This window comes from Pipistrellus hanaki, assembly GCF_964339955.1.
Source record: "Pipistrellus hanaki genome assembly, chromosome: 10".
Classification (NCBI taxonomy): Eukaryota; Metazoa; Chordata; class Mammalia; order Chiroptera; family Vespertilionidae; genus Pipistrellus; species Pipistrellus hanaki.
Window position 1 is genome coordinate 2,524,452 of NC_140512.1, and position 11,028 is coordinate 2,535,479.

The following is an 11,028-nucleotide window of genomic DNA, read 5'->3' on the forward strand; positions in this document are numbered from 1 at the left end:
TCTGGCTGGTATTTCTCCATCACCAGCTGGGGCGTTGTCCCTGGACCACCCACAGAGGCTGGACAGACTGACGGCCGGCCGCAGGGTCCTCTGAGGCTGCATTCCCAGGGAGGCCTTCGAAAGGTGGCTCCCTTTCGCCCTCAGAGCATCCAGGTCAGAATGCCTGGGGTCGGAACAGCAGCCAAGGCAGCAGGTAAAAGTCCACGCAGCGTTTAATAATTCCTGTCCTGGTGGTGTGGCTCAGTGGATAGCGCGCCGGCCTTTGGACTGAAGGGTCCCAGGTTCGATTCCAATCAAGGGCACATGCCTGGGTTGTGGGCTTAATCTCCAGAGGGGCGTGTGCAAGAGGCAGCCAATCCATGATTCTCATCATTGATGTTTCTAATTCTCTCTCCCTCTCCCTTCTGCTCTGAAATCAATAAACATGTAATAGAAGGAGAAGGAGGAAGAGGAGGAGGAGGAGGAGGAGGGAGGAGCAAGGCCTGGTTAGGTGCCCAACTTGGTGGCCGGGAGAGTTGGAGCTGGGGAGGGTCAGGGGAGGGAAGGCACCTCGGTGAGCAGACAGCAGGGGGCCGGACTGCCCGGGCAAGCACTCTGTCCCCATGGCCTTCACCATCTTCTGTGCCCTTGCAGCCTGGTAGCCGCTGCCCCAGAGGCAGCCCCAGCTGTCCTAGGTCTGAAGTCTCCGCCGCCTCTCTCTCTCTCTCTCTCTCTCTCTCTCTCTCTCTCTCTCTCTCTCTCTCGGCATCACACACACCTGTTAGCCTGCCGCCTGCCTCCTTCTGAACTGCCCTCCTTCCCCTGAGAGCGTGGGCACCAGTGTTTCCCGTTAGCGAGCAGCTCCCATTGCAAACAGAGGCAGTGCGGCCGCCTGGAGACCCCCCTGCCTGCTGCCATCACACAGACAGCCCGACTGGCCCTGAGGGTGCCCGGAGGAGCAGGTCAAGCAGTGTGTACCCCACAGGTAACACACCAAGGCCAGCTCGGGGGAATCCAGTGAAGCTTGAGGCTCCCGCTGAGCAGGGTAGTCATTGTGAACCGTTCCTTGTGATGCACCAGTCATGGGAAAGAACCTGGACTTCCTACGGGCTGGACTGAAAGTTTAAAAACAGGTCCTAGATCGCCCCTCCCAGGGGCCTGTCTGTCCCATTGCTGTTTCTCCGAGTCTCTAGGAAAGCGAGTCTGTTTCTGGTCATCGGTTTATGTGGTCCGTTATTTCCCCTGGATGAGTGAGATCATGTGATACTAGAAGTACACTTATGAGAACCGAAAACAAGACAGGCCATAATGGTTATGCTGAGAGGCAAATGAATCCGTCTGTAGTGAGCTCCTTTCAGGGCCAACAGTTCTTTTGAGTCCCCATTTCTATGTCAGACAGTTCCTTATGTGTACATGTCAGCAATGATGAACAAAAACAGACCTGGAGACAGGGAAGCATCGATCAGACTGTGTCAGACCTCAGAGGGAAGGCAGGGGAGGGTGGGAATAAAGGGAAGAAAGAGATCAACCAAAGGACTTGTGTGCATGCACATGAGCCCAACCAGTGGTCACAGACAACAAGGGGCTGGGGGCATACGTGGGAAGGGGTTTGGGATAGGAATTGGGGGATGAATGAGGACACATATGTGATACCTTAATCAATAAAAAAATTGGGGGGGGGGGAGTGAATCTGAGCGCCCCTGAGGGAACGTACAGCCATTCAGAAGTGGATGCCGACTCATCGATATTAAAGAAGTTTGCTGGGCTGGGGCCGGGAGGTCAGGACGGAACTCTCCTGAAGTCTGTGTGCGGGAATGTCTCCCGCCGTTCCAGGGTGTGGGAAACCTGCCGTGTCCGGCCTCTGAGAAGCCACAGTGAGAGCACGTTTTCCAGTGTCCGCCGCTGCCTCTGTTCCTGAGACAGTCTGTGGCCCGTGCAGGAGGCCTCCTCCTGCAGGAAGTGTCCGGAGGGAAGGAGCCGGCCACAGTCCGTTTCCCTGAGCATTCACGCTGGAGTAATAGGCCGTGCTTCAGAATGCAAAGGGGGCGGGAGAGAGCGTGTGGCCCAGCTGTCGGTGTTGGAAAATGCAGGACTCACCGCTCCCCACAACCAGGTCAGAATTACACCCAGACACACAACAGCCATCACTCAGAACCACCCGAACTCTAGCCGAATGGAAGGCCTGCAACGAGGGTTTGACTGGTAGGAAGGGCCGATACGCCGAAAGGGCTGGTCCCACGACCACGTGTGGTGGATAAAAATCAGGAGGGAGCCTGGCAAGCTGGCATGGCTCAGTGGTTGCTCATTGACCTATTGTGAAGGTCACAGTTTGGTTCTCGGTCAGGACATATACCCGGGTTGTGGGCTCAATCTCCAGTGTGGGGTGTGCAGGAGGCAGCCAATCCATGATTCTCTCTCATCAACGATGTTTCTCTCTCTCTCTCTCCCTCTTCCTTTCTCTCTGTAATTAGTAAAAATATAGTTTTAAAAAAATTGAGAGGCTATCTTGGCTGTGGAGGTGTCCACCCCCCTTTCCCCAGGCCCCTGAGCCCAGGGTCCCAGTGCCAGGAAGAGCATTCCCCATAAATTCTGGCTGTAAAAACCCAGCAAGGATGTGGCTGAGTGAAGTCCCAGGCAGTTCCTCTTAAAGGGCCCAGGCACGGACTTACTGGGATTCACTCCCTCTGAGCTCCAGCACTGGGGCAGCCGCTGGACAGGCACCAGGGACATTGGGGGAGGAACTGAATGGACTGAGTGCTCCAATCAGAAGATATACAGTAGCTGACTCGATAGCAAGGCCCTTCCCTATGCCGTCTACCAGAGACCGACTTCAGAGCCAAAGACACATACAGACGGGAAGGAACGGGGCGGAAAGAGAGGTTTCATAAAAATTAAAAAAACTGGAAAGCTGGGGTGGCAGCGCTCATACCAGACAACACAGGCGTGAAAACACCGTTTGCAGAAAGAGCTCCACACACATTGGCTCTCTCTTTTGACCCCGCCCTGCAAGCCACGTGGCTACGAGCCAATGCCCGGAGGCAGCCAGCTCGCTCCCCCGCCCATCCCGGTCACCATGGGGGAAATGAGAGCCCAGGTTCCATTCCCCCGAGCTGAATCTCTTTTATTGAAAAGAAGATCTGTCATCATCCGGTTCCCTGGGACAGGAATGCCGTCACTCATTGGGGAGCGTACAAAGGCGTGGGAGGCCGGGACCTCCCTGGGGCCGTGGCCTTGCTCTGGGGAGGAAGCACTTTGGTAGGAGAACTGGCACCTGGCCGATCCTCGGGCTTCCTGTGGTTGTCCTTCAGGCCAGCCACCCCCACCCCGTTACAGCAGAAGGACGGGGGTGAAATGAGTCCCTGTGGCTGCTCGTCCCACCCCTGGCCCTACAGCGGTTCCCATCCCTGGGCAGGGCTGGCGCGGCCGGCTCTCTGCCCGGATGGTGGGCTGCCTGCAGGATTGCGGGGCTGGGCTTCTGGCCATGCACAGGCTCGGAAGCTCAGGGCCCAGCTGCTCGGGAGATTCTCCCTAGTTCTGTGCCTCCTCCAGCTGGTTGAGCCGCTGGACGATCATGCTGTTGAGTTTCTTGAGCTCGTCTATGTCCTTCCCCTCAGCTGCCAGTCTTTGCGACACGTTGTCCATCTTGCTTCCGGTCTGAACTTCAAGATGGAAAACAGTGTTACCTGGGAGTTGGGGCCGTGTCGGCACTCACTCAGCCCGACAAGCCCTGGGGCGGATGCCCAGCTCCATCAGCCCGCCCACCCAGAGGCCGGGAGAGGCCGGCCCAGGACTGACATTACGACCAGGTGACTGATTTGTACAACCTCTTGGGGCCAGCCTGCGTGACCTTGGGGCCAGGCTCTGCGACCTTGGGGCCAGCCAGTGGGGACTTGGGGCAGCCTCTGTGACCATGGGCGTGGAGTGTGTCTGGAGCCACTCTGCCGGGTTGGCAGCCCAGTGCTGCCGGGAGCACATGGGGGGCTGGGCACCCTGGCCCCTGGTCCCTCATCAGGGAACGGTCAGTGCCCAGCACCACCTCAAGGGCAGAGCAAGGACTTCAGTTACTGAATTTGGTCTCAGGACAGAGTCATTGTTCAATAAAAGGAGACATTTTTTTCGCCTCTTCTTTCTGCTTCTTAATGCGACTTTGTCCCCAAGAGAACACACTAGAAGCAGATAGAAAACAAACCCTCTCCATACAAGAGGCGCATAATGATGGCACTAATGCATGTGGTCTCTGATGCCGTTCAGTCCCCATATGGCACGTGTTAGGTGTGTGGTCGTGAGCACATTCATTCCTCTCCCTGAGCCGGAGTCTCCACACTGAGCACGCGGACACCCAGTGCTTAGGCCGCTGCCTGGGACGGAGTGAGCACCCAGCACCCAGCACCCAGCAGCGTCCTAGGAGCTTCATCCTCCATCCTACCGCCTTCATCCCACCAGAGGAGCCCTCGGGCTGCCCCCGGCTGCAGGCACACCTCACAGTTCCCGGCGTGGAACCCCTCACCACCCCGTGGGGGTGGCAGGGTCGGAGGAGAGCACCGTTTATGTGGGGGCAACCTTTCGGAAGAGTTAGGAACTGCCTGGGACTCTTCACTACCGACCCGAATTCATGGACAAATCTGAGCACTGGGTTAGAAGACCTGGAAGGAACCGGAGTCAACGACCCACCCCCTGACCGCCAGGCTCCCGGAGGGACCAGAGGCTGTAGAAACGCCTGCTTCCGTGTCTGTGAGCCTCCGGTCCGGCTCGCTCTGCGCCTTCGCCGAGCAATTAAACACCAGCTACGGAGAAGTGCAAGGAAGCAGAAACCAGTTTGGCTCAGTGGATAGAGCGTCGGCCTGCAGACTGAAGGGTCCCGGGTTCGATTCCGGTCAAGGTTGCGGGCACATCCCCAGTGGGGGGCGTGCAGGAGACAGCTGATCGATGATTCTCTCTCATCAATGTTTCTAGCTCTCTCTCTGTAAAAAATCAATAAAATATATTTAAAAAAGAGAGAAAGAAGTGCAAGGAAGTGCACGCCGGCGATGTCATCAGGGGTACTTACTTATGAGGAAGGTCACCAAGGCGACCAGCACCAGGCTGACCATGAGCGCCAGGACCAGCCCCAGGAAGAGCAGGCGGGAGCGCCCATCGGCGGAGCGAGAGCCGGCCTCGGGGGTTTTCTCCTCCAGCGCTAGCACAGAACAGCACCCGTCACAGAGGGCCCCCCCTTTCCACCACCTCCCTGCCCCCACCACACACACACACACACACACACACACACACACCGCTAGTCAGCGGAACTGGGTGCGACCAGGGACCTCACCACTCTGCAGAGGTGCAACCGGACAATCAGGGATCCTGCCGCTGTCCCCACGTGAGCCAATTAAGCTAAGGTGACCTGACATCCCGCTTTGGGCGGGACAGTCCCGATTTTTAACCATTTATCCGGAGTCCCAAGGCGCTTTTCGGGACTTTTTTTAAAACGCCTCGGGACGTCTGGTCACCTTAAATTAAGCAGACAGGGCTGGCTTACCCTGTCCCTCCTCTGTCACCTCAACAGCTTTGCTTCCTAATCAAAGCACAATGCCCCTTTCCCTGTGACCGGCTGCGCGTGGAACAGGTGAAAACTGGCTGCTTCAAGGGAAAGAGAAGTGGCCTCTGGAAGGAGCCCGGAGCAACTGCAGGTGGGCACGGTAAGAGCTTAGAGCACAGGAGGCCAATGCGGGGCAGTCAGCCTTCACGCCGGGCAAGGTGCATCACAGGTGCCACCTGCAGGGGCCTTTGACGCACGGGGACGAGACACGCCCGGGGCGGCCAGCGGACTGCTGTGCTGTGCTTTCTCTCCCCGTTTCACTCCAGCCCTTCAATCAGAGGTCATCTGTAAGTACAAAGCTGACCTTTTTGTCCAACCAGGTTTTGCTGACTGTTTTTAGAAACCAGATGGACATGTCACCACGTCACCATGAAGTGCGAGGGGTCGGGAAAGGGGCGCCCGGGGCCGGCCGTGGTCGCCTCCTGGCCCCCCAGCGGCTTCTCAGAGAGGAGCTCCCGCTCCGAAGCCAGGAAAGCCGGTCGCTGGCCACTGGCTTTCTGGGAGCAAGAGCACAGTGGCCCAGTGGTCCACCATCTCTGAAGCAAGCGTCTGAGGTCCCCCCTCGCCCTCCCGCCCCCAGCCGGGGAGCAGCCGCTGTTCCTAGGGCCCACCCAGGGGAGCTGGGAGCCCGCGGCCCAGAGCACACGTACGGAGCAGGTGCTGGGACCCCTCGGGGCAGAAGTTGAGTTTGTGCAGGTCGTTGATGGAGTCCACGACGTACAGCTTCCTGTCCTCGGGGACGGGGATGCTGCGGGCGCCCGGGTCCCGGGAGGAGTGCTGCATGGTCCCTGGAAGAGAGCACCGTCAGACCCAGCTGGAGGGCCTGGCGCCTGGCCGGAGAGAGACAAACCCGCAGAACCCCGCCCCCCACCCCCTACACACACACACACACACACACACACACACAGTATCTCCGGTGGCAGGTCCGGGGAAGCGTGCTTGTCCGGGAAAATGTCTCCTTTGGGGACACCTCTGCACTGTCCCCTGCGCCTTGCTCACCAGGAGGTGGGGAGGCTGGTGGGCAGCGCCTTCTATTCCCTGCGCATCTGCTCGCTCTGCCTCCTCCTCCTCCTCCTCCTCCTCCTCCTCCTCCTCCTCTTCTTCCTCCTGTTCCCCCATTCTGCCTGTATTTCTACACGCACCCCCCCTTTTATTTTGTAATTGATGATAAAACATTTTCCTTTTAACACATGGTTCACATTCTGGTGAGATGTCAAAAATCCTTTGTGGACAAAGATCATGTCTAAACATCGGGGAAGATCGAAGGGGAGATTATGACTGTCAACCCTTCTGATCGCAGGAGGTTCCCGCACGGGGCCGCCATGTCTGTGTTCTCCCTCGGGACGGCCTGTGAGTCTCTGCCTAAAGTGTGCTCCTGTTTTTCCTTTGTATTGAACATACTGGGGTGACCCTGGGTAATAAAATTACACAGGTGTCAGGTGCTCAGTTCCACAGCACGTCACCTGGGCACGGTCTGTGTGTTCGCCACCCCGATCAGGTCTCCCTCCCTTACCATTGATTGCTGGAACCAATTCCCACATGTCATAATTACAAGAGTTTCATTAAAAGGTTGGTGAAGCCGAAACCAGTTTGGCTCAGTGGATAGAGAGTCGGCCTGCGGACTGAAAGGTCCCGGGTTCGATTCCGGTGAAGGGCATGTACCTTGGTTGTGGGCACATCCCCAGTAGGGGGTGTGCAAGAGGCAGCTGATGGATGATTCTCTCTCATCGATGTTTCTAACTCTCTATCCCTCTCTCTTCCTCTCTGTAAAAAATCAATAAAATATATTTTTAAAAAAAAATAAGGTTGAAAAGCTTGGGAGGCTCAACAAGTGCTGAAGGGCTGAGCCACATATGTAGTTTACCTGTTGGAATGGCTAAAAAGCATCTCCCCAAAACCTGAATAGGATTGCCTGCTGCCAGACAGCTCAGGGCATCTTACACTGCATGTATTGCCTCCTGTTGGCCAAACACCTGAACAGCTGTAGGCTATTCCCCAATCTGAAATGCTTCTGTAAACCCTACCCTTTAAAACCCTACTCTTTGAAGTATATGCCTCCACCTTGCCTTAGGACAAATTGTGTTAACAAAAAGCATGGGTCCTTAGTCAAGGGGTAGTTTTGTTTTTTTTTGTTTTTTTGGGGGGGTTTTGGGGTTGTTTTTTTTTTTGTAGTCTTTAGCTCCTTTAGCTGAAGCTCCTCTGACCCCCTAATGCCTTTCAAAACTATCTTTCGTCTTTGGCCTCCTTACTGAATCTACACGAAGTTCCTCTTCCAGATTGCTGAACCCCTTTGTGATGCTGGGAGAAGAACCCCAGCATCACTGAAGCTAGTTTGGCTCAGTGGTAGAGCGTCAGTCTGTGGACTGAAAGGTCCCAGGTTCAATTCCGGTCAAGGGCATGTATAATACATTGGTTGCGGGCACATCCCCAGTACGGGGTGTGCAGGAGGCAGCTGGCCGATGTTTCTCTCTCATTGACGTTTCTAGCTCTCTATCTCTCTCCCTTTCTCTCTGTTAAAAATCAATAAAATATATTTATTTAAAAAAAACAAACAAAACCCAGCATCAATGGACACCCACCCAGGGGCTCCAATAGTTTATCTCTCTATACCTTCCTCCACCTCCCCCCGCCCCCACAATCACCACACTGCTGCCCATGTCCATGAGTTTTTCCTTTCCTTTTCTTTTTTGTTCAATCCCTCCACCGCCTACCCCCTTCCCACCCTGCTATCTGTCAGCCAGCTCTCTACGAGTCTGTCTCTATTTGGCTTGTTAGTTTATATGTTCATTAGATCCCACCTATAAGTGAGATCACGTGGTACTAGTCTCTCTCTGAGTGGTTCATTTCACTTGGCATAATGCTCTCCAGGCCCCTCCGTGCGGTGACAAAGGGTTAGATTTCCCTCTTTTTTACAGCTGGGCACTGCCCCATGGTGTAATGTCCCACAGCCTTTTTATCTACTGGTGGGCACTTGGGCTGCTCCCTAATCGTGGCTGCTGTGACCGTGTTCTGCAGCCACCGGCAGGGGCTGCGGTCCCCAGGACAAACCTGAGAAGCTGAGGTCGACAGAGGAGCCCTGTGGCCGCGGGAAGCCACCCAGGACCTCCAGGTGCCATGCGGAGTTTCCTCGGACAGAGGCTCTGACACCCTAAGCCCTTTCCAGGCTGAGGCGCACACCACAGGCGATCTTCCCGAAGGACAGCACGGCTTCACGCAACACTGGAAGCCCCAATGGGCTCAAGGCCTGTTTGAAGATCCTCTCTGGCAGACTGAGGCCTCGTGGGCTTTGAATTCATTATGTAGAAAGAAGGCATCCGGCTGGTGTGGCTCAGTGGCTGAGGCTGACCTATGAACCAGGAGGTCACCGTTCCATTCCTGGGCAGGGCACATGCTTGAGTTTCAGGCTCGATTCCCAGTGCAGGAGGCAGCCCATTGATGAGTCTCTCTCATTACTGGTGTTTTTATCTCTCTCTCCCTCTCCCTTCCTCTCTCTGAAAATCAATAAAAACATATTTAAAGTACCTCTGCTCGTTAAAAAAGGTGAAAGCAGCCTCATCTAGCACAAAGGGGCCTCAGAGCCACTGATGGTTACCCTTTTACAAACGAAACCCAAGTCCTGGCCGATGTCAGGGGCACAGGTTTCTAAACGAAGCCCTCGGAATGTTTTAGACGTGGCTGCCTGCTTATTCTTCCTTATCCCAGAGGCAGGCCTCGGGTGAGGAAGAGAGTTTGTGTGAGTCACTCGAGGGTTGTCACTCCACACTCGGCTTCTATTTTGGGCGTGTGACTGCATGAGATTCATTCGCTTCGCTTTGGGTTCTGACTTCCTATCCTTGACCCCGAGCTCCCCCTCCACCAGGAATGTAATTACTGTGCGTAAATCTCAGGCGGGCTTCACCAATGTTTGCAGAGCAGAGGACCAGCTGGAAAGCTGTTACCACAGAAACCGCCTGGAGACCAGAGCAGCTCATACATCTCCACATTCCTGGCCTCGCCGCAAACCCAGAGGGTGACTCAGCACCGCTCCTCACGCCCAGCGCCGGGGACGGGGCGCAGAGCGAGCCCTGGAGTGCTGGTTCTGAGGGGAGGACCGCCCAGTAGAAAGACGCCTCTGGAGGCAGGCGTCTTTAAATGAACGGCAGCCAGCGAAGGACAAGCGGAGAACCAGCAGAGAGAGCTGTGTTGGGTGTGTGTGTGGCCGCCAAGATCCTGCATAGGACTCAGCCGACGCACAGACACAGGGTCACATGCCCAACCCGGCCCCCAGCTGTCCGCCCCGGCTCCTGCTGGCTCTGGCTTCTCCACAGGAGCGCACCTGGGAGCCGCCGGAGGGCAGGGGGAGCCGGAGGGCAGGGGGAGCCGGAGGGCAGGGGGAGCCGGAGGGCAGGGGAAACCGGCTCCTGGGCCCTCCTCCCAGTCCGGGGCAAACCTGCTAGTTAAGGAAATGCTGGCCCAGCAGCCTTGTCCTCAGAGCCCTCCCCTCCCCTCTGTGAGTGGGTCCCTCCGGGTCAGGCCACGCTGACAGCTAACAGCAGTGGAGGCTGAGGTGTGGGAAGGCTGGGACCACCCACAGTGAAGACTGTGGCAAAGCTACGGTCTCGCTGTCTGTACTTTCCCACGGGGCCTCGGCATCCACGCCCACAGACAGCCCGGGTGCCGCCCCGTGGGAATGGCTGCGCCGGCGGGTGCGGGGCCACAGGACGCTCCGGAGGGAGTCCCGCCGGCTCCTCTCCGGCTCCTTTTCGGAGCCTCCGCCTCGGCACAGCCTCAGCCATTTCTCTCGGAGCCAAAGCACAGCGCACAGGCAGCCAGAGGCACCGTTCCCCTCGGGAGCGCCATCGCATGCACCTTACTTACTGGACACAGCTGACGGCTAGGGCACCGGGAGCTGGTCCCGGCTGCTCAGAGTGAGGACAGGAATCTCTCACCCCCCTCCCCGCCCCGCCTGGCCTGCCAGCCCACACCCAGCAGGAGCCGCCGCCCGGCATTCGGTGGTGATCCCTGAGCACCGGAGGCTCCAGGCCCGGATCGACACCAGACACCGGGGAGTGACTGCCACCTGTGCCAGGGAAACCGAGCCGGCGCAGCGTGGGGCCGGCGCGGCCAGGCTTACTGATGCTGACGTCCTTGTGTGGCCGCTGGGACCCTGGCGGCCGGCCCGTCTCCAGCAGGGCGGCCGGCGTGCTCCCCGAGACAAACATCCGAGCAGGAGCAGCGGGCGCAGGCCGCCGCCGCCACCTCGGCTCACACAGGCTTCGGCCCGGCTGTGCGCGGGCAGGGCAAGGTCATGACATTGGAACCAGTGATGGCAGGACTGCGGGCGCTGCTGGGAGCTACGGGCGAGGGGAGGAGTGTGTGGCTGCAGACCCACTAGGGCAGGGCAGGCAATGGGAGCACGTGTCTCTCCAGTCCTTTGCAAAGGCTGAGCTGAGCTCTCTCTCTCTCTCTCTCTCTCTCTCTCTCTCACACAC

The 11,028-nt window shown here is 57.3% G+C and overlaps 1 protein-coding gene across 2 annotated transcripts; it reads right to left on the minus strand.

Annotated features, from left to right (window-relative positions):
• Window positions 1-3,059: 3,059 nt before the first annotated feature.
• On the minus strand, window positions 3,060-10,998 carry LSMEM1 (leucine rich single-pass membrane protein 1). Of its 2 annotated transcripts, none has more exons than XM_084897260.1 (4): window positions 10,671-10,998; window positions 6,208-6,345; window positions 5,027-5,155; window positions 3,060-3,638 (listed from the first exon to the last, which is right to left on the minus strand). In XM_084897260.1, the coding sequence occupies exons 1-4, from the start codon at window positions 10,756-10,758 to the stop codon at window positions 3,508-3,510; spliced, it is 486 nt and encodes a 161-aa protein (XP_084753386.1). In that variant the 5' UTR covers window positions 10,759-10,998; the 3' UTR covers window positions 3,060-3,507. The 2 variants fall into 2 exon arrangements, with proteins under 2 accessions (XP_084753386.1, XP_084753387.1); XM_084897261.1 differs by having other exon boundaries at window positions 3,077-3,638; window positions 10,415-10,694.
• Window positions 10,999-11,028: the final 30 nt, after the last annotated feature.